This window comes from Drosophila pseudoobscura, chromosome 2, assembly GCF_009870125.1.
Source record: "Drosophila pseudoobscura strain MV-25-SWS-2005 chromosome 2, UCI_Dpse_MV25, whole genome shotgun sequence".
Taxonomy (NCBI): Eukaryota; Metazoa; Arthropoda; class Insecta; order Diptera; family Drosophilidae; genus Drosophila; species Drosophila pseudoobscura.
The window spans coordinates 11136614-11160900 of NC_046679.1; the positions used below are offsets into that span (position 1 = coordinate 11136614).

Consider the following 24287-nt stretch of genomic DNA (forward strand, 5'->3'; position numbering starts at 1 on the left):
CTGTAATTGTAGTATCTGTCTGTAGACCTAAGTCCAATGGCATTACCTAGTATTATAAATTATAAACGCCTAAAATATGTACGATCATTGAAAATTAAACAAGAAAATGAATGAAAATAAACACATTACAAAAATCAAAGAATACAATACAAATCTTGGAACATTCTTTTTATCTGATTAGAGATCTTTTTCAGGCAAAAATATATAAAAGTTTCAAAGATCTGAAAGATGTAAAAACTCTACGCTTGAGGCAAAAAGGAGGGCATAGAACTTCCAACTAATTTTAATTTTCTTAAAGACTAAACTATGAAAAGATATCTAAATGTAGGAGTAATCTATAGTCCTATAATGAAGAAGTTTTAAGGAGCTGTTAATTACAAAGATACTGGGAAAATAGCCTAAATTTATGGGCATATTTCTTTAAAATTCTTCATAGTATATGAACCATCAATACGCTTTTTCATTTTTAATAGATTAGATAAACGAGCTTAGCTTTTAATAGGTATAAATTATCTAAGAAATATGGCTTAAGGAGCGTTTAATAAACCGCTTTCCACAATACAATAATCAGCAAACGAATGTCAAGGCTTTTCTAAAATTTGCGACAAATCATTCCCGCTTTTGGAGTGTTCGAAAACTATGCCTATATTTTCGGAGGAGTCTATAGAGTAGAGATCAGAAGATTCGAGGTACAAAAAAGGAGAGATTGTAGAGATATATAATCCCTTTGAGCATCTTATTAGTGTCCACTTTAAAACAAGAGGGACCTGAGTCCGGGTTGACTTACAAGTTACTTGATGTGCCTCCTCCTGAGTAAACAAGGACAAACCCTGGTAAACTCCCCTAAACCTGCTCAATCGGTTAATGGGGGAAGTTCTCTATATCCACAATGTTTTCAGTTGAGTTCCGTAGTTAAACGGCGGGGTTTCAACCCCAAAATAGTGCAATACCCCGCCACATAAAGATGATTTATGGACAGGTATTGACAGCCACAGCGAGTATTGATCGGGTACACCAATTTGTATAGGAACCTGCAGTTTAACCGGATATATTTGGACGTGCTAATGATTCGGCCACCAAAAAGGAATCAGCCATATGCTGGGCCCCCGAAAAACTAACAACAATTAGCAATCGAAGAATATCCCGGGGCCGTTCATTATAAATATATTACGTGTTTTTTTTTTTTGCGTTGGAAGCAAAACAAACAGACGCCGCTCGGTGGGATCAGGTAGCCCTATACTTAGGGCTGGATCGGGCCATGGCCAGGCCGCCTCTAAAGTGTTGGCCGCTGTCACATTAGCGCTGAGGTCGGCTTGGGCCCTGCCTGGTACTCCTACAAGTTGGCCGGTGGTCGCCTGTGCGGAAGTAAACCATTTTCGGGTCCAAAGAGTTGAAAGACGGCGCCCGAACAAAGTTGCAGACGCCAGGCGATCAAATGCTGTTTATATGGACTTCGGCAGAGACACCTTTTTAATTTGCCATTTGCCGCTGTGGGGACTGGGGGGACTCGGATCTGGGCTACTTGGAAATTCGCATAAATTGCGTTTAATTGGACAATTTTTGGTTTATTTCTTTGTGGCCAGCGGCCAAGGAAAGAAGGAACAGCATTTTGTTTGTAATGAGGATGCCCCTTAAGCCCTGCCTCTCAGCCTTGGCCCCTTCGATTGTTTGGCATTGCATGTGGGGTTGAATCTAATTGGCCGATGCTGCCGCTGCCGAAGACCGGCCTCAGCCGACCGGCGGAGGCCAGGTTTGATTGATTATTGAGCAAACTTGCGGACAGGCTCTTGGCCGGAGACCGACCGACCAGCAATCTATTTGTGTCCACTTAGTGTAATACAACATGAAACGACTTCGGCACTGGAAATGGCAACGGAAACGGGGTCGCCTGCCAGCAATTGGGCCATGGCACACGTTCGACTCCGGGCTGGGAGGCTGAGAGCGCAAGTGCAGCAAAAGTTTTCGGGCCAGAAATCCCCCCCAAAAAGAAAAACCCAATTCGAAGTGACCAGAGGAGGAGGGTGGAAGGTCGGACGGAGGAGTCCGTGTGTCAGTCAAAAAAGTGGATATGAAAAATACAAATGAACAGCCATGCGGTTGGTCAACAAGACAGGCGCCAGAGATACTACGGATAGACGGAGGCTGGACTCTGAGTGAAGCCTCTTGGTCCATGGCTGCACATGTACATGTCAATTTGGATTATGGCAAGATTGAAAAGGATTTAAGCCAGGCCAGGACAGAGACAGGAACAGTATGGCCCCCAGAACCACAAAGCTAAGCACATTTTTCAAATTAGTTTTCCATCTTGTCGGCTATGGCAGCAATTTTCGAGTTTAGGCCACAAAAGAGTTGGCCCTAACAAGTTGGACAGTTGGCTGTCAGTCAGGCAGAATAGATGCACTGTGCACACAGTGACAGCAGATAATTAGCGGCCATCATGGGTAAATTTAAATTAAATATGAGTCGCTATCTCTAACTATAAAACCCTGCCCAGGGGCTCTGTCCCCTAATTATGGTTCCGCCCCGGCTCGGACTGTCAACCTGCACATGTCAGTCATAAAAACGTCATAAAGAAAGCCATTCCAACTAACGTACGAGCAAGTCTGCCCCATGTCTAAGCCCTTATACGAGTGTGCATAAAAAAAAGCCCCGGAAAGCAGCCAGCCATTGTTCTTGTTCTGGCGGGGGTAACAAAGGCAGCCAACTGTCATTAGCCGTCTCTCTCTCTCTCTCTACCACTCACAGTCTTTCTCTCACATGTACATACAGTATATGGCTATTAAAAATGCTGTATACCAGCTCGCCGCTAAATGAGTTTAAAAATGGAGTAAATGGAGTGCGCTAATCACTCTACGCCGCCTCCGCCTCCACCTCCACCTCCACCTCCACTGAACCTCCCTAACGAAAGAGGGCGGTCGTTGTACCGTTTGCTATACGGTATCGGGGTATCGGGGGTATCCAGACAGCTAACAGCACTCTAATGGCAGCCCCTCAGCTCATTTGCGCTGAAAAGTAATCATTAAACTTGTCATTAGCCTCGTCCGGTCTGCAGTCTGTAGTTCAGAATTTGTTCCGGCTACTCCAAGGGCTTATCGATCGATTAGTTGTGAATAATGGCTGTTGCCATTTTTGAAAAGTTCTAAAAAGCACCAGCTATTAGACCGATTCCCAATACTTGATTCGATTTACATATTTAATACTTGAAATTCCAATATTCTTTACCAATTTTAAAATGGTGCCCTTTAAAGATTCCCCTTCTGAGCAACTGACACTGTTTTTTTGAAAACAAAGTACCTAAACCTACCTAATCTGGAAATAAAGTGTCAGGCGCTCATCAACAATGTGTGTACATCAAAATCTTAGAAACAATGTGCAGCCAGGGCCAAGTTCTGTTGACTGTCAGTTCAAACCGTATGCCAACGATAACCCTTATCAAAGTGGGTACTGGGGGAACTTGACAAGAAGTTATACAATTTTTAAATCCAGTTCTTAATTGTTAAAACAAGGGAAAAGAATTGAATGAATGATTGGAATATCTTCCCAAAATTAAGTAATAAATGAAAATCCGCGACATAGAGAACATAAGTATATATCATCTGCATACATCATGTATGAAAAGTATTTTAAAGACACCTGAAACGTGACGACAATGAGAGATCATCCGCACTTTAGGGGACTGACTGGTGGCACATACGTTTACCGTAAACAGTCCACTGCGAGGAGTGGCAAGTCATGTAACTGAGCTTCCCAGGCAATTCGACATGAAAATTTAATCGAGTTTCCCTTCAATTGAGTGCAAAATCACATCAGCGGCAAATAAAAATTGTGTAAAGTGCCAGCTCGGAGCTCTCCATTCGGTGGTCAGTAGCCAGCTGGTATTGGCATCGGAATCGGAATCAGGATTGGGGTGGTTTCGAATTGGTTTTTGGGGTTTGGTGTTTTTGGCCCTCAGGCCACAGAAATGTCAACGGCTGGACCTTCCACGTACACGGCTCTGATAGAATTATTTTGGTATTTATTGCCAAACACACAAATTTATAACCGACCAATGAAACGCCATAAAAAAGAACCCAACAGGCAACAGCCAACGGCCAACGGCCAACAAGCAGCAACTGACTTTGACGAGCCCGGAGCCGGGAGGGGGGGAGTCGGGGGGGGCCCGACAACATTTCAATTTTATGGCCACGCTCCGTTCAAAAGGGCTCATAAAATATTGAAAAGTCTGGAAAATTTATGTTGAATTCCATTAGAGTTATGGCGTGAAAATTGCCCCGCTTGTTTTTTATTGCTCGCCAGAAATCAATGGCGAACATTAATTACTCGCCCTCGTTTTCCAGTTTCTCAAAGGATGAGACCCGGGCAAGGGGAATCCAGCGAATAAAGCCAATCAAGCTGGCTCCAAAAATATTCCGCCAGGCGGGTCTCCAATGTCCTTTTAAGACGTTGTCTTCTCAGGCCTTCCACTCACATAACTTGACTCTTGTTTCATTTCATTTGTTCTCTAACCCGCCTGGATTACGCTTTTTTTTTGTTTCAGCCCAGTCCCTGATGTCCTTTTCATGGACGTGCGATTTGCATTTTTTATTTGCCGCACTACAGAAATTGACCTTTTTCTCTCAGACTCGGACTCTGATTCGGACCTTCTGTAAGTGGTCTTCGGGGTAAATTTTGATTTCTGCGTAATTTTTCTTCTGCCTGTTTTGGGGGCCAAGTCAAAATTCGTTGCTGCCACATTAATAATGCAACAGGAAGCTGGGACAGGACTGGTAAAGCTCCGCCTTCCTCTCTGGCAATCACATCAACAATTTGGCCGGGCCGACTGGCCTCAAATTTTCACGCATTTGTGGGGGGGAAATCCGGCAGGAAATTGAAATCAAAAGAATTTCATTTGGATGCCCTCAGACAGCGTTCGCCGATGGACGAGTGCCGGCCAAATTTCTCCCAAATGCATATTAAAATATCTAACCTCAGGTCCTGGCGCCCCGAAACCCACTGATTTCTCTGGCCAAATAAATGTCTGGCTGTAAAAGTAAACGACAAACGAATGGGGCGCATATAAAAAGAGTCCAAACAATATAAAAAAGCCACATCTACGGTAGGCGGCAAACGTGAAACAAGGGTATTATGTGGGCGTTGCAGGGGGGCGTGTGCCTGTGGCAGGTTCATGTTGACTAATGTTAAACGCGCACAGCTTGTCCTTGTTGATGTTGTTTATGAGTCTGCCCCACCCTGCTACCCGGGACTCTATTCAAATCCCTGCGGCCTCGAGAGATCCCCGAGCCCGTCGCAATTGACGCGCGTGCCTCCGAGTCACGCGTTTGGCAACATTTCAAATTGATGAAGTTGTGTCCGCCAAGGGGGGAGGGAGTCACAGTCGCAGCCACCCCTCGGCTGGTGTCAATTGTATAATTGCCGAATGTTGTTTTCAAATGTTTAATTGAAAGGGTGTTTTGTCAATGTTGCTTTTCCTGCAGGCTACTGGAAGCCCATCCTTTCATCCACCCATCCATCCCGGACAATCCATCGACCTGACTCGTCTTTTCGTGGTTACACGCGTATCCTGTTACAAATCCTGTGCGAGTGTTGTTTTGCCTGCTGTTTAATATAATTGTTATCCGCTTTTATCGGCGTTGAGTGCATGAAAGCTGGGCGGAGGGTGGCTTGATTTCTGATTGTCGCTGTGTTCTACTACAACTAGTGGCAAGTGTTGAGATTTTCTCAGGAGTTTCCTTTGATAACACTCCCAAGAGTGATCTTTGAATCAGCAGATCAACAAACACACAGAGACAAGTCCTGGGAAAGCTATGAATGGGGATCAAAAACATTGTTCAAATATTAAGCAAAGTCGCTAAAGTGGGATGGATGTGCATCCATGGATTCATGGATAATATGGATTCAAGGACATACTATATATCGCTTCTTGTCTCCAATATTTAAATAGACTTAAAGACAGTCAAACCTTTTTTCTCGAACAGCTGCCTTGAGAGAAGATCTTGAAAACCTCCCTTGGTCATACCTAATGGAATATATCCTTTCTAATGAACCTTAAAAACAACTTTCTCTTTAATATCCCCACTCCCTATCATCGTTTGATGTCCCCTAGCTGCAGCAAGCTTTCATCCTTTCAGCAGATGTCCTGCAGATGACAAAGAAGAGGCGTTGAAGGCATCTATCAATACAGTTTACGCAGGTCGCAGGTCGCAGGTCGCCGTTCGCAGGTCGCAGTGCCTCCAAGGTAGGGTACGGGCTGGGACGTGTCATTGACACCTACACTCAATGGCACTCAGCGAAGGGTACAGACAACGGACTGGGGAAAAGTCGAAATCGGTGGTCGACCAGCAATTCGAATTGCATTTTAATGCAATTACAAGGATGTCAGTCAAGGATGGCCTCTTCTACTCGTGCCCGTTCCACTCGATTCACACCCCCGAAGGCCCACTTGACAATGACAATAAAGAGCGTTGGGCTGCAAGTCGAAGTGGAAGTGGAAGTGGAAGTGGAAGTGGGAGGGCAGTGCACAACTTGACTGCCGCATTGCTGAAATATGTCCTGCGTCCTTAATTTCACTTTTATTTTTGCCAGACAGGGACCGGGATGCAGGGCAGGGAAACAGTCATTGCTGCTGTCGCAGATTAAAAGATATAAATTCATATTCCCCAAGCACCCGGGCAGCAGGACTGGAAACGTGCGAGCCGAGTGCCGGGCCATGTCCTGGCGTGTAGCTCACCCACCGACCGACCCTCCCCGAGGATCGATTAGCTTGTTTTGAATTCAATTTGAAAACAGCGCTTCCCCGGCAAAACATCTCGTGTTTCTCCGTGGCTCTGTCATGTATCTTTTTTTTATGAATGGATTGCGTGAATGATGAGCTGGCTTAGCTTTATGGCAGGACGTTTGATTTGATGCCCGTCTCTACTGTCTCTACCGTCTCTATTGTCTCTACTGTCTCTACTGACTCTCCTGACGGCTCTCACTGTCCGACACAGAGCTAGACAAGTGGAGGGCAGGTGCACACGGACTCCGTGCGGGTGTCCCAGTTGGCACAACTATTGCCCGTGGCACTTAAAGTAATTAACTGCAAGATGCTGAACGACGCTCGTCAGCATCTCATCCGTGTCCTCACTGGCAGCCCGTCCCGTCCTCCTCCGCGCGGCTATTTATATTCATCCCCGGACCAAATGCACGGCCCGGACACGAAAACGTGCCTACATCGTTTTCACATCAAGACGTATAACATTTGTCATAAACGCGCAACTTTCTCCCACCCGAAAGCTAATTTAATTGTATCATTTATTAGATGAGCCAATGATAGAGTGGAGGTGCATATCTCTCTCCAGTGCAATCGATATTGATTAAATATTTGTCCATATCTCTGTAGTACACCCCCAAGGATGCCTAATCGATTTTCATCCTTGCCATCAAATACAACCCGTTTAACGGCTGCCCTGCCCATAATCGCCTCCAACCGCAGACTCTGCCAGCGGCACGTTGATTGATGATGATGATTCAAGTTCGTAGATAGACCGCTATCGTTATGATTATGGCCACTGACGATACTATAAATATTCTGCGTCTTGGATCAGCAAGCAAAAGCATTCGAGCTACCGACGGAGGTTCTCTAGAAAGGTCTAGGAGAGGTACTCTCTATTTTCTATGACGAATTCTGAATGAATTCGGAATATATTTATATTTAGGGTCTCATTTTCACCTTACACCTTCTACGATCAAAGTATTGTTTTATAATTCAAAGAACTAAGTGCCACATCTCAAGATTTTCCTTCGAAGAAGCTTCTATCCTTTTGAGAAAATATACCACTAATCCATTGGGTACCCGGCTACAGTCCTACTCCAGCATATGTTCTGGCCAGCCGCCAATGAATCATCCCAACTTAGAACATTAGTTTTGCTTCATAGATTTATAAAGTATTTATTAACCATCTATTGGATACTCTAAACGCTGTGGCGCTCTTTCTATTAAAGGGCCGCCGGTATAAATACATATATTGTATAAAGTTAGAAAACCTAATTGTTTTATTGGGTTTATTGTCAAAAAATCTTGGCAGTTCAAACAATATAGATATGTACATATAATCATGGGCAGCGCGATCGTTGGTCTTTTCTCTCTTCTTTGTTTTTTTATGTTTAATCGTTTGACCATTTGTTGCGACTATTATTATGAGGTATTAGGTCTTTACAAATAAGAAACATGGAATTAACTTTAGTATTGGCACCGCAATAACTTTTTAGATTTCAGCAGATCTCTGAACTTTTCTATGATTGAGCAATTTTTAATAGCTTAATTTGATTGTTAATTTATTAAAGTAATTAAAGTAATAATAACAAAATTAAATAAATTCTGCTTGCGTTTAAAAGTTCCATTTCATTTGAATTCGATATTTTAGAGATATTGTGCCGCGGAACGGAGTGCCATCACCATGGGGCACCGAGGCTGTTAACACTAACCATACAGTATAATGTATGGCATTCTAAATGCTGTTAACTAGCGCCATCTACATTTCTACATCATGTAACATTACATGTAATATAACATGTAACATTTTTATGACATACTACATAGTAACTACATGGCACAGTGGCGCTAAGCAACAACTCGATAACAGCATCGATATATCAATTTTATAATCAATAACAGCATCGATATCAGTTTTATAACCACCACGACCACCAGCGATCAGCTGTCGCGATTTATCGAAGCCCTGCCATCTCAATTGGATTTGTGGGACAGATTTTCAAACGTATATTTTCAAACAATTTATATTTGGCGCTCAAGTTTGGTGGGACTTTTTTGGGATTTTCTCTGGGATTTTTCCTCGCCACAATGTCCTTTTTCCCCTCAACAATGTCCCTTGCATTCCATCCTCACTTACGGCGCATTTGTTTGACCTTTTTCGCTAAAACCTTTTTTTTAAGCAAAATCCAAAAAAAGCAAGTGTTTAAAATAAGCCAGTCAATTAGAAAATAGGTTCATTAATCGGATAAAATTATGTGGGCATGGCTAAATGTTCCATATAGCTGATATTCGAAGGAAGATCAAAATTGAGGGATTCGTCGTATTTGTTGCATCGGTAATGGGCCGGTTGACAACATTTAAATCCTTGTCGCTCACATTCAAAAAAGTTAGATTTGGCGCGCACCAATCGGTATATTTTGTATATTTCGGTGCTGTTCTGAGGGTCATACGTAGAAATACTGGTTTTCGCCGCGCTCCCTTGGTATTTTTGTCCATTTTCTTCAATCTATTAATTTAATTTTCAATTTTATATAAAAATCCAATAAAAGCGAGTATTTGGAATAGACCAATCATGTATAGAATTGATTCATCAATCGTACAAAATTGAGTGGGCATGGCTAAATGTTCCATATAGATAGTATTATTCAACGGAACAAAGAATTGGTCGTTTTTTTGAATCGAATTTGATTTCGCCGCAGTTCGCCGCAGTTCGCCGCAGTTCGCTTTAGCAACAATGAGTCTCGTTCCATACACAATGTTGCACATTCCATACACACTGTTGCGGCAACATTTACTTGAAAACCGTTTTTTGGTCAAAATAAAATACTTACAAGCAATTTAAAGACGCAATCTTGTAGAAAATGCATTTATCTATGGGATAAAGCTAAGTGGGCATCTATAGCTTGAAATATAGGCAATACCCGATTCGCCGCAGTTTCGCTTTGGCAACAATGAGTCTCATTCCATACACAAACATGTTGCTAATTCCATGCACACATACCCTGGGGCAAATGGATGTTATAGAATTGTGAATATGTTTGTCTTGCAAGGCTCCGTAGGTATCAGGATCGACATAAATATACACAGGATACTAATAATGTACTTGAATATGTCTAAAGAATATCAACTTGAGAAAAGGTCTTAATAAATTTCGTTTGATCTTCATATAAAATTAGCGAAATAGGGTGTACAAAGGGCTATACACGCATCACGTCTTTAAATACCAGCAACATTGCGACTCTTTTTTGGTTGGACTTTTTCGTTTAACCCTGTTTTTACAATAAATACAATAAAAGCAAGGATTAAAAACTATCCAATCTTGTAGAAAATTGATTCATTAATCGGATAAAATTATGTGGGCATGGCTAAATATTCTATCTAGCTAGTAATATTCCTCGGAATATCAAAATCGAGGAATATGCAAAATGGAACTTGCTTGGTCAGTATATTTACGGTATATTTTTAAAATGTGACTGTATAGACAAGGTATATTACGCGAAAGGGGCGGATTTTACCAGCATGCGTTGCATTTTCTGAGCCGTTTCGCCTGTGGCCCATACCCTATTTTTCCTCCCATCATGTAGCAAGTGTGTAGTTGCCATGTAATTAACTGAGCAAATGTAAACAGTGAGTTAACACAAACTCAAATTACGGTTCTTACACAGTTACCAGCGTTTTTTTGAATTGAGCGGTTGTTGCGTGTTGCGTGCTTCGTGGTGGTGCTGTTTGCGTGCGTGTGTTTGTGGCTTGAGTGAAAGAGCGATTTGTGTTAAATAAATTGAGTTAATCGCCCCGAAAATAAATGCAAACTGGTCCAAATTTGGTTGATTCCCAGTGCTTGATACGTGACATAATAGAGCTGTTCCCATAATTATTGCCCCCATGGCCCAAGAATGGAAATTCCAATAAGCAAAAACTTGCAGAAGCAGCAGCAGCAGCTGAAGAGATAGATAGCGCAAGAGCGCCAGAGCGTGAGAGAGTGAGAGAGAGAGAGAGAGAGATAGCTCAAAGCCCGTTATAAGATTTGTTGTTGTTTACGTTTGCTTCGCGAATCGGGAGTGAGTGCAGTGTTATTGTTGTTGTTGATTTGATTTTGTTCTTGCGGTATTTTGTGAATGGCGGCAGCACATCCTGTTTTTTTAATTCATCTCGGAAACCCGCCACGCCCCGCACTTCACAACTCCCCCTGGAGAGGAGATGGTATTTGTGCTGTGTAAGCATCATGCGGAAGCCTGCAGCAGCTGAGCCGTCACTGACACGGGAAGTGTGATGTCACCACTTGTGCCCCCGCGAGAGAACAACAAATTGTACTATTACTTACCGCGCTGCTCATCCACGAAACGAAAGCAAACACTCGCCCAACAACACCAACAAACAGGAGGAGAAGGAGGAGGAGACACCATCCATCCCATCATCAGCATCGTAGGACCGACGGCATGGTGTACTCTGTGAACATGTCTCGATCCAAGTCCCGGCCTGCGTGTTTCCAGCTGCAACTGCTGGCACTGTTGTTGCTCTCGCTCAACATATGTTGGCAGCACTGTGGGGTTGCGGAGGCCACAGCTGACAGCGCCGCCAAGTCAAAAGGTGAGTCCCAGCTCCAATTGGATCTGCAGGCCCCAAAACTCGATTCAAGTTGTAGCCCAGAAGCAGGCAGAGGGCCCAGCCGGGCGGTATAGTGGTTAAGGCTTAGCAAATGAATGTGGTTCTTATTTTTGGTTAAATAGATAACATTTTTGGGCCACGTGTTAGTCATGTCTTAGTCACTTTGGGGTCGGTATAGAGGGGTAATAAGTGCAGTGGTAGGTTTCGGTTATTCTCTCAGAGAATATAGCTTGAACCACTGTGGCTCCCTCTCTTATTTGTTAAGCTCTTGCCGGTTTGAACAACCTTGAAAAACCAGCTTCTATTTCGACGTCTGCTTGTTCCACTACAAAGCTGTTTTAGGGCCTTTTCCAGCCTGGACACAGACTAGACACCAGAGATAGAGGCACACTCCGTAGCTCCTCCTTCGGCCCTCGAGCACAGCAGTGGGGTCGGGGCACATGCCACTTGCCACTTGGCTTATCAGTGGGAGTAGTTTTCGCTCTTCCTTTTTGATTAGTATTACGCTGAGTGTGCTGTCTGTGGACTATTAGCAGCTTGTTTATCTCATTGTTGGGTCTATCAAAATCTCACGTAGTGCGGCGATAGAGAGGCGCCCCTGAGGATCACACTTTCCATGCAAATTCGTTGATTGCCTTCCTCGCACGTACCAGATCTGATGGCCCTTTTTCTTTTCTTTATTGCCCGCTCATTTCTTATGTTTGGGCCAAAGTAAAAATCGATTGTGAATGCAGTGGCGTGCTTTACTTTTACTCTCATTGTGGAAGATTTTGTTTCGATTTTTTTCGAGAAACTTTCTTTAATTTTTTGCCACCACACAAAATGCCGCTCTTTTTGTGGGTCAACAGACAGTGTCTCTGGTACTGGCAAGCGTTAAATGTTTTTATATTTTATGTCTTTTCATTGTCATCAGTTCGGGGCCCCAAAAGGTCAGCGCCTTAAGCGCACACTCGAACCGCCATTCTGGCCCAACTCCGCTTTTGGCCAACTCGTTTCGTTGTCATTGTTTGTTTGATTTGTTGTGTGGTTGTGTGTGCGATTTCGTTGATGATTATTTTTTTCCATTTTTATTTTCTTAACAATTTTTATATCATTTGCGCAATTATATGGCAACAGCAGCGGCAGCGGCAACAGTGGCAACAGGCCGTAATAACCAAAAAAAAAACAAGTTGTTCGAGTGAAGTAACATTCGTAGCTCAAAAGTGGGCGGGAGCTGTGGCACAATTAAAAAAAAAGGAAAGGAAAGATTATTGGCAAAGAACAGCCCCATGGACAAATCAAGAAATTTAAAAATTCTCTCTAGCTTTTTTTTTGAAACAACATCAAGATACACAGGGCTCATAATTATTGTTTTTGTGTCACACAAAATCGTTTCTAGGCCAACTGGAACCAGCAGTAGCCATGCATTTCATTGACTTTCTTGGGACATCTACACACTGGCCACGCCTCTTGTCTTGGGCGTTGTCCACTGCTGTACTGCTCCGCCATTACCATTATCATTATCACAAGCACAAGGCAAGACAAGAGGATCATTAATATGCGGCAATGCATTTTTGTTGGACATGGACTGGTTGGCTCAGAGCGTGGGAGCCAGAACTAGAATCTATCTGTCTATCGGTCTGAACAGTTTTCCCGCTTTTCCAAGCAGCGATCTAAGCCTGATATTCTAGGCAACAACTCGAGTGGTCAGCCATCAGTCCGTCATCATGAGCAAAACTTAATTGAAACCGAACTCAATTTACGAATGGATCTCCAGTAAGCTCGTCTTGATTGAGTCAGGTCAAAAGAATTTAAATGGAGAGATCTTCTATCTCTATCTCTCTCTGTGTCTGTGTCTGGGGGGGGGGCCTGTTCCCCGTCTCTAGATCGAGTCGAAACGGAAGCCTCTGAGCATGCATATTTTAGTAAGAAGTCTGTCTGTTCGAGAGGCCCAGGCCTCGGAATTGTACAACATTTGCATAAATTGCGTCGCCCCCAAGAACGTGACAAGAAATGTCTAGGAGAGTCTAGGAAATCGACATGGAAAACATTGGTCGAGCGGCGGGCGTAGCAATTAAGAAATAATACGAAAAATTAAGGCAAATTTACGAAATGTAATAATTGAATGGAACATTATTGCATTCAAAAATTAAATCATTTATTGTAGATGGAAATCGATGGACATTTAGTTGCCGGGAATTGTTTCTGTTGTGGCAGAAAGGAGGACACGTGCCAGGATTCACTTTTGACCGAGGCACGTGCTCAGGGTATACCCCGCGATTATCAGCCCTAAGCGGAGGGTGGTTCCCTCGAGCAGGTCTCGAGTGTGACCTTAACATTTGCGGAGATTAAGCCTAAAATGATTGCGGCCTTAATTAAGCCAGAGAGACACAGCCGGCGCAGGGTGGACTGTGGGATCTGTATCGAAGGGCGAAAGAGGGAAACACTCAAGTTATTTATGACTCTATTTCCATATACTTAGTGCGGGGTGAGTTTTGGCCAGACAACCCCAAAATGTCATTGGATTGTCATTGCATTAGTCATCGAGGGAAGGAGCTCTGCAAGTTGATGTTAAAGGAAACAAGTAGAAAGCTCTCAAGACTTGCACAGTGAAAGGCGATATTCCCCTACAATCAGACAGAAGAGAATGTTATTTCTTTGACACCAAAGAAACCAATATACCCTTGTTCTCCACCCCCCAGCAGTGGAGGGGAATCAAAGAGGTAAAGCAGGAAGAAGAATTCTCAACACGAATCATAGAACAAGCACTTGAAAGACTTTGTTTATGCCAGGAACCGGAGGAAATTCCGTAGCAGCAGAAATTTCCTCTAAACAAATACACCAGAAAGAGATGCGATGCCCTTCGTGGGGGGCGGGGGGTGGGGTGGAGATGCATTGCATCCATTGTTGTTATCGCTTGTGCAATGCCAATGCAATGCATGATTGAGCAGCGGATGAGGTGGGGCTGGAGTGAAGTAAAATAAAATCAAAGAAAGTGAAGGACAGACAGCGGCAGGGCAGAGAGCAAGGTGAGAGGAGAGTACAGCCCTGACGATGATTAATCAAAATAAAAGAAGCAAAGAGCACGACGGAGTGGGAGCGGGGGAAACAGGTAGAGATGAACAGAAAAACCAAATGCAATCAAGTGAATAAATAATCATAAAGATGGAGGACAAACAGAGCTGACGAGCAGCGGGATCTTAATGGGCAATAGCACTCACTCTCTTTCGGTTCTCCGCTCTTTGGTTAATTTATGCAGAGAGACAGAGAGACGAGACCCGAGGAGAACTATTGACTGGCATTCGTAATGGGATGCGACAGCAACAAATATTTGCAACGGAAATGCGACATCACGCTGGAGTGAACCAAGCAGCGGGGAAGGGGGAGAGCAAACCTCTTCCTGGTTATGGTCAGTGCTTTTAGTCTGGACGGGGACAGTGGCTAATTTACCTTCCATACGTTGCCAATGTTGCAATTTTGCGCCGACCAGCGGGGAGAGCGAGCGGGAGCCACGGACTGAGAGGCGCTCTCTGGCACACACTCGATGTCCCTCTCTTCGGGTGTGTGCGTAGGTGTTTTTGCTGCAAAACTAAACAAGAGAGAACGCTCAAAGCGAGTGCCGCCTCGACAAGCAGATACCCAGCGACGATGAGGCCCTGGCACTTATACTCCACACACGCTTGGGTGCTTATACACCCTTATACTCTTTCGCCACGGGGTATGACAGCAGCAACGAGAGCAAAAAACAACTGCTCATCCATCCACTACTCTGATGACGTCGCTGTCGCTGTCGCTGTCCCCGTCGCAGTCGACGCCTCTTTAGAGGGTCACTGAACTGTAAAATACAAACCGAATTTTCTGTTTACGTTTCCGTTATACAATATTTTCCTTTTACAAAACTTTTTTAAGTTTTCGTTGGCCGGATTTTGTGGCCTGCTGGCTGCTTGCTGTTGGCATTGCATTTGTTTGTGCATTTGTTTTGGTGTGTTTTTTTTTCGGTGGATAATTATTTACACAGTTACAAATTTCGTGTACAAGCCCAAAGCTTTTTCAGAAACCAAAGAAAAAAGCGAAAGCCCCGAGAACGAGTGTGTGGGAGGTGTTAAATGTTGAGCCATAACACCTCTGTCTATTATGATGTGGGTGTGCAGTCGTACAGTGTACCGTCCAATTGTTTGCTGAAACCTTTTGACAAACCTTTCGTTCATTAGGGATCCTCCATCAACAGCTTTTGATTTACGGCGCGTTTAAAGAAAGCGTGCCACGGAAATTAAGGTCACTCCGCACTTGGTTACGCATTACGTATGGTTTCCGGCGAAAGAAGTATATACAGTGGATTAATATGAATATAAAAACAACTTCAAGAACTGATATTATTTAATTCATATTTTACCCTGACGAATATTCTTCAGAAATTTCTCTGAATAATGTTACCCTGCAAATCATTGAGACATAATATTTTCCATGTAGAGGCCGACCTTATCGCTAGACCAAGTCCAAGTCGGGCGATTACCTACATAAACGCCTCCACCTCTCATATTAATGTTGTGCTAGGTCAGGGCTGATGTCTGTGGTCGCTTTTATATGTTGACCATATGCTAAATGGTCGGAAAGGTAAACCTCAGTGCGATCAAGCACTGCCTTCTGTCGTGTGTAAACAAAGCAGCAACAAATTAAACCAAAAATCTTGAACCCATAAACACCGAAAAGAGAGCCAAAAGCGCCAGCCAAGAGCTAATTGAATTAACATGCCGGCGCTAATATCGTGATGTTTTTTCCACGCTCCGCTCTCTTGATTCTCTTGATTCTCTCGATTGGTTTCCATTTTATTTTTATCTCAAGAATTTTCGAGTGTTACACTTTTCTTTCGGGAGCTGCATCATTTATTTCTCCCACTCCTTCGCCTTCGCCTTATTTAAAATGCACTCACCGTTGGGCTGAAGCTTAGGACAAGGTGGAGGAAGGGGGGGAAGAAGTTCTCCTCGATGCATCTGTGTGCGATAAGCAGCCGACGCACCCAGCAAAGCCAACGAACCATAAAGTAGGAGCAGACAAAGCACAGAGATTAGAGCAGCAGCGGTGAGAGAGAGGGAGAGAGAGCGAGCTTCTTCTTGTGTCCTCCTTCTGCTGAGTGTGTGAGTGGGTTGCATTGTTCGAGCGCGTTTATCAATTAACGAATAACGAATAAAGATAGCAGAGAAAAGAGGAGATGAGATGAGTAAGAGCAACGGTACACACTTGAACTTTTGGTAACTTGGGTTCCTCTTTTGAGCTACCATAATTGTGGATATGATCAAACCATTTTAGAATATCTATATTTATTTAATCTTAGAGAACTATCTGAAACTTAAATTACTACAGAATAATACTGATTTGATCGGAAATTGTATTCAAAAACTTCCAAACTCGTAGCACCGCGTGCGAATAACTGTTTTCTGTGGAGTTATACACATGTAACTCGGTTTCCCTGCCACATGTGTTACCTAAGCCAAAATTTGCACCCGGCACGTGTCTCTTTGTTCACTCACTCAATCATTAACTCACTCATTGGCTGGCATTAGTTAATTGCAGTTATGTAAAATGTGAAGTTCAAGTAAACTGAAAGTACGGCTTTCAATGGTTATCTGGGGTAATTTTCCTCTCTCTCTGCCACTCGACTCATTACTGGAATTCTTGCAATAAAACTTTGTTTTATTAAAGCTCCCCATAGGCACAAGATATCCGCCGGATGTGCAGTACATGCTTCAAAAGCTGATAAAATACTATTTAACATGAAGTGGGCGAGGCGGGGGAGTGGAGTGGAATGGAGAGCTTTATTTATATAGAGAAATTAATGTATTTTTCAAGAATTTATGGCACTAGAGTCGTACACACTCGCATGTTCAAGCATGGCAGCACAACGAGTGCGAGAGAGCACTGGGGGGAAAGTTTGAGGAGGTTTCTGGTCTATTAGCCAGATAGAAAGGCATTACGAGAAGGGCCGTTGATTTGTTCATGGGCAAAGGCGTTGTAATGCCCTATAATTTGGTTGGAAATTAAAGTTGGATTGTTTCTGAAATTTTAGGATTTCTCTAGAGATTCAATGGGTTGTTAGCTTTCACAGAAAATAGCACCTGATTTTCTATCTATCAATGCCGAATCGCTCCATTCACTTGTGGGAAATTTCACCACCGAAACAATGTCATTTCGCATCATTTGAAATGTTCTAGTGGTGGGGGAGGGTATTAGTCACAGACTAATAAAGTACGACCTTTGGCCCCCCCACGTAAATTAATCTTAACAATGGAGCTCTCCCCTGGGCAGGCCAACACCTGCCACTATTTTCCTTTGTATCCTTCCCAAGGCAATGACTCACGGAGCCCCATTTGCGGGCGGGTGGTGCACGTGCCCTGAGTCTCAGCTGCACTTCGGTCTATAGTGGAAAAGCACCATGAATCACACAAACCTGTGACGATTTCATTGAGAGAACTCTGTATTGTTTATTATTTAATTGCTGAATCGAATACGCCGGACATTACAGAGTAGTGCGACGTCAGCAGAGGCGTCAGCAGCGGCGTTAGCAGCGGCGTCAGCAGCGGCGTCAGCAGCGGCGTCAGCAGCGGCGTTGATTAGTTCCGTGAGGCAATTAATGCGGAATTATATAAAATGCCAATTACGCGTTGCAATCGGCGTTGCATCGATGGCTTGCCGCAGCTCATAGGATGGTGTATATAGAGCGTGTCGGTCTCTGTTGTTGTGCTCGTTCCTAAGACTTCTCTCTCTCTCTCTCTCTCCCTGATCCGCTCCAATTTCCTGCCTTTAAGCCGTTCTCTGCTCCAATTTTTTGCTAATTGCATCGATGCCTCCGTCTCTCCCTCTGCCGCTTGCCTCGCAATTCGATAACGAAGTTCTGGTGGCAGTTGTGGCTGGAATGAAAATAATCAAATATTCAACCAGCGACAAGTTGTCTCCCTCCATCGCTGCTGTGTTGATTGAGTGGGTTGATTGAACGGTTGTTCATCGGTTGCACAAACCCGGAGAACAAGCCTTGGCTTTATACGGATTTGATGTGCCAACAAATATGATTAATATTGTATAATATTTGCCATGTAAGAAGGGCAAACAATCGTCCACCATTGTGCGGGGGGGATTCCCCATATTTTGAACTGAAATTCGCCCATCAATTGGTTCGATTAATGATTAATTTTTCATTTCGAAACTACGTCTTACCAAACAATCTCTAGGAAAAAGCAATCGTAAATTGTCTAGTCTTTTATTTGGAGCAAACTTCCTGTCTTGTTGGCTGTGTAAATTGGCTTAATTTGATGATGATTCCTACACCATAAAGATAATTACGCTCTAGAACAAGGCATAAGTATCTGAGAGATGCGTGCAGTCGGCAGACCAAATGCAAATTGTGCGCGGGATAGCCATCTGACAGATACAATTGAAGGCACAGCATGAAATCTAATAACCAGCACAGAAATTGCTCAATTCAATTGGGTCAACGAGGTGCTGCTGCCCCAGAGGGCTACTGCCTGTGGCCCCTGGGTCTTCCACTTCATTGAAAACAAAAAAAGATTCATCCATCAGCGAAAACAATATGCCATCTAAAATATATATCTTTCAGAGTAGGCGCCTGACACAGAGATCTCCATCTCTCTCCCTCTCTGTCTCATCATCTCATTAGCAACACAGCACCCGTTTCGTAGAACTTTTGTATATGAATCATCTGGCAATTCTCGCGAATATATCTTACGAATAAACTGGTCAATCCAGTCTTCTCTTGAGCAAGAGAGAGGGAGAGATATGATCTTTCATAGTTCTTCCATCTTTTGGGCTGTTCTTAATTGAGGCAAAAGGCAGAAAGGTTACAACCCAATTAGCTTCAATTTGCAGACTACGGAAAATCTTCTCCGGCGAGTCATCATTTTCCCCCGGATCATTTCCGCCTCTCGTGCAATTTAAAGCGGATCAGAGGAAACCTTTTCGGCTCTATAGAGTGTTGGGGTTTTTTTTTCAACCCGTCATGCTCGTTCGCTTCTTCGCTTTCATCTCAAAAAGAAAGTTGCATTGATTTTGTCGACTCCGTTTTTTACTTGATTTTCTTTCATGTTTCATACGAAGATTTCACTTTTTTCCATGGCTTGGAACTACTTTGGGAGCTGAAAGAAGGACATTCCTCTAACGGCTGTGATCTCTCGTATATCATATGATGTGGGCTCTTGTTTTTTGGGGCTTTAAAGCACGTCCATTGCTGATGAACATCCCAGAAGATTGACCCTCTACTTCATTGCAGAAATATACTCTCTTACTTCTGGGAATCTAGGGTTTTCTTTTCTTTTCCGTTCTGGCAGTGTTGCCACCAGCTGCTGCACACGCGCGTCCTTGTGGCTGCAACAATTCTGAGAACTGGCAGCATGCCCTTCCCCACTGGATGGATGGCTGTTGCGTCCTACCCCTTTCCCTGTGGCCGCAATTAATTTCCAGCCCGAGATTCTTATCGATTGTGTCAAAACAAAAACAAAAGTACAACCAGAAAGGCAGTGGCAGAAGGGCGAGGGGCAGTCCCTCTGAGGGATAGAAAAGAACAAAAAAGGGTGTTAATTTATGAGTCCTTGGATGTGTGCAGTCGTGCTGCTGCGGGTAGCAGGGGGGCGGGGGCATAGCTAATTGCACAATGAACGAGCACCGAAGTGGCACATACAATATTTATCTTATAGATGCATGTTTTCCAGCGTGCTTGAGAAAAGATAAAATTGCAGAATCTGGCAGAGGCATTAACGATGCAGAGTCCTTCTCAAATATGCTAGGCAACCCTTTTGTCCTTGCAACATGTCCGTGACATGACCCGGCAGCCCCCCTCCCCCCACACCCCACACCCCACAGTTTCTGCATTGGAATACAGAGCGGCGAGAATTTGCATATAAGCGAGTTATTTCAAGGTGTGTGCCCCCAGGGGGGGGCAAGTGGGAGTGTCAGTGAGGAGTGAGGCGTGTTCGCGTTATTTAGTTTACAAATGTTTTCATTTGCGTTCATTTCTCCTTTTATTGTTGTTGCCTCCCCCCTCCGTCCCTTGCAGCACTTACGCCCACGCCAGGGCCACGCCCCACCCCATTGCAGCCTTGGCTTGGGATTTGTTTTTATTGCCTTAAAAAGGGGTACTCCGTTTTCGATTACAAGTTGCAGTGAGAGAAACAGTTTTCAGAGCTTATAACGACCGAGGGGTGCAGCTGCATGACGCGCAATACTTATTCTCGAAGATAATCCAAGAAAAGTGAGTTGTTTCGAGGTTTTTAACCGTGGAGTGGAAAAGAGTGGCCATGGGTGTACTCCTCTCTTTTTTCTTCAATCGAACGACTGCCTTCAAAGACAGTTGAACTAATCTAATTCATCTCTTCATTGTACTACAACTGTACTACCCCCACTATAAAAATTAATTAAAATTAAATTAAAAATTATTTAAAAAAAAACAAAAGTTGTGCATCACTTTTCATATTACTTTCGGCTCGCAAAAAATATCATAAAGAGCTCGCAAAATATATCATAAAAGTCTCGTAAAAGTCTCGCAAAAGATCCGTTTTTGAGCTATCGAAGATGAAACCTTCACTACCACAAAACTGACCGACTAGTGATTTATTTTCTTATCGTTTTCAGATCTTAATTCAATAGTTTTACACGGCTGAGTTTCGCGTAACTCTCGTTTTCGATATCGTTTACGAAGTTTTGGTCCACTGGGATATACTTTGTATTTTCTACCCAATTCATGGCCATGCTTCTCCTTGTGGTCCCTCCATCTGGCGGAGTATTTGCCAGTTCTGTGCCTTTTGCTGCTATCCTTCTTGATTTTTTTTCTCTGTGTCGCGCCTTTGATTTATGCCATTTCCTGTGGGAGGAGCAGGCTCCTCTCCCTCTTTCTGTCTCTCTGTTTTGGTCGCTTAATCTTGGACTTAAATTAATGTTGCAGCTTCGTCGTCTCCTGCCCGGTCCTGCCCGGTCCTGCCGCCTGGTTTAATTAAAGCAAAAGCATTGACGTAATTAGCAATTAAATAGCCTTTAAATACAGAAACCCCTCAACAGACGGCGCTCTTTAGTATTTCTTTTGTGGCAGCAATTGAGCTGAGGATTCCGACCATTCAACATCGTCGACGCTCGTCATCATCCCAGCCCCAGTCCCAGTCCAAGCAATTAGTTGGAGGCAAAATAAAATAAAACAAGTAAATCAATTAAATTCGTTCAGTGAACCCGTTCCGAATGCCTTTTGTGGAGTGCGCCCCAAAAGCCTGCCGGACCTGCCTCGGACCGGATAAACTTTAATGAAACGCTGTCCAAAACTCATATTTTTATGAAGAAAAGTAAAAATAAACCAAACCAAACCAAAGCCTAACCACATTCATGACAATTAATTGGCAACACGTTTGCTGTTTGGCCAAAAGCTGAAAGCAATTCGGTTTTTTGTTGATAAATTTCCCCCACTTTATGCAACATTTTCTTGTGTGTTTGTATTTATTATTTTAATTTCTATTTATTGGAGTGTAACGCAATGGATGCCATATTTTGTGCAAAATATTTCTATTTTTAGCAGATTTTTATTTGCATTTCAAAACTTTTATTAAAGCTGGAGAAATTCTAGGCAAAACTTTTCTGGAATTTTTTGTATTTTGCAAATAGTGAAAATTTTGTAGATATCATATATCAGAATCATGAAGAATGATTATAGCCACTTGGTTTCAGATCAATATTATAGCCGGAATAAAGGGGTACCTATCGTAAAGCTCTTTGAACCGAGGCCAGGTTTTCCATAATACGATTACAGATCAGGAGTACACCGATCCAGTCTCGAGACACATATAGAAGCTATAGATTTATATTGTTTCAAGTAAATCTGATGAATTTTTTAAAAAAGTTTCCACCATATTGGCTTTTTGAGGTTAGAAAAAGACCCTGTCGTGATAGAGCAAATCTGATCTTGGAGTCGTGTTAAGGGACCGGCCCTAAAATATATAGGGATATCATACGTGTGCTTTTATGGTTATCATTATAATTCCTAAAGTTTTTAGCGCTATAATATGCCTTATACTACTCCATTAGAAGCCATGGAACACGCATAACCGATATTTCTTTATTTTTCATGACCTTTCCTAGCGCTACAAGTTTACACTTAAGTTATTTATTTAAATCTTTTTATGAAATTGAGTTGCGCTTCTCCTGGTTCTGATGCTATGAGGAAGATTGTTCTATAAGCAGATAGCGTTAATGAAGAACTGCCTCTTCGAGAAAAGCAAAGATTCGTGCGAAATTTAGGGTCTTTAATCAGTCAATCTTCCCCTTTTTCTCATCCAAAATTGGTTCTCCCTTTGTCCCTGGGGCTTAAGGCCTGCAAATATATTTGCTTATAGCCAATGTCTACTGTGGCCTTTGGGTAGATACTTGGTGCATATATCTTGAAACCAGCCTCAAGGTCAACCCCATGCAAGGCACAAACCTACCTACCTTCCATTCAATATTTCATTTTTTGCCGGCATGTGGGCCTGAAAAATCAACAAAAAAATAACATCATTAAAATAAATTTGCTTTTATTTTTTTCTTTTCTGTTAATATCAAACAAAATTTGTTTGCTCTCTCAATTTTTGGTTTTTCTTTTTTTTTTTGGGGTGTATGTATCTTGTGTGTGTATCTTTTTGTTGCCCCTGTTCTGGAGCCCCCTGCTCCTCCTGCTCCTGCTCGCTCGTAAAGTTAATTGGCTCAATTTTCGCTCTTCTTCCATCAGAGCGAGAGCGACCGCAAAAACGCAACTTAACCGCCAGAGCGACCTTGAAATGTTTCAATTTGCGGGCAAAAGATACAGCCACAGTGGGAGAGAGAAAAGAGGGTAGGCGGCCCAAAACTTGAAATGCCGTCGGCGGCAACTGAAACCATTTTTCCGCTATGCAATAAATGATATCGATTTCACTTTAAGCTAAACAAAAAGCAAGTAGAACGCTTAAGCAGACATTGCGACCGAAAGATACCTCTTACTGAGGAGCAGGGACTCTACAAACAGCTGTTTGAAGGGAAAACAAATATGTTTGAAGCAGAATGAGCACTTGACGCGTTTAGATAAGAGTTTAATAGATAATTCTAACAAACTGGAAGGCAATATTGAGCAAATTTTAGATCTCTAGACTGGCCAGGATTGTCAAAATTAAGCTAGAGTTGATAGAAGGAAAGTTTACACTCGTAGAAGCCACTCGTATTTACTCTCACTCTCTCCATCTCTTCTATAACCCCTTCCTAGAGCTATTGATACCTCTGTATCCCATAAACCATATACCCCTGAACCCCTGCCAGTACAGGGTATGGCCCCAACAATTTGCTAACATTAATTGCCCACAGCCTTGTGTCTGTCTCTCTGGTGACAAGTTTCCTCCCCTCGCCCTCCCCACCACCACCGCTCCCCACCGAGTCGGCGCTCAACTTGTTTCTCACACTTTTGTTGTCTTTTGGTGAAGAGGGAGATAGAGAGAGGGGAAGAGAGAGTGGAGCTCTCGATTTGTACGAATGATGATTTATTTGAGAAGCGTGTTTGGTTCACTTTTGAAGTATCTGGGAAAGCTGTTGCTCTTTTTTCTGTTTCTGTCTGTAAATGCATTTTAGAGGGCGCCGCAGACCCACTTCGAGTCGCTGTATTAATGGGTTATTAATCATTATGGCAGACAGATACACATCTCTCCCTGCCAACTGCAGTCTGCGCTTTAATCCTTTTCCTCAATGCTAATTTAATCATATTTTCCCCTTTCTTTGTTCTTGCAGGTAAGCCCATAAAACCATACTTCCTGCTCAGACCAGAGACACAGGCCGGGCCGTGCCGGGCCCGTACGGACGCAGGCCAGGCCATCGCTGACTCAGAACAAAACAGATGTTAATCGCAGTCGTTCAGGGTTTGCTCATGTCTTTTATTTAAAATGTGTTTTTATTTTGCAAGCTTCGTATT

General features: G+C 43.2%; 1 protein-coding gene across 1 annotated transcript in view; it reads left to right on the top strand.

The window, feature by feature from the left end:
• Positions 1–10373: 10373 nt before the first annotated feature.
• Meltrin (disintegrin and metalloproteinase domain-containing protein meltrin) overlaps positions 10374–24287 on the top strand; it is a 35855-nt gene continuing 21941 nt past the window's right edge. Inside the window, exon 1 of the mRNA XM_002137301.3 lies at positions 10374–11338. Coding sequence (XP_002137337.3) covers positions 11188–11338 — 151 coding nt within the window. The 5' untranslated portion in view covers positions 10374–11187. The remainder of the gene's footprint in view (positions 11339–24287) is intronic.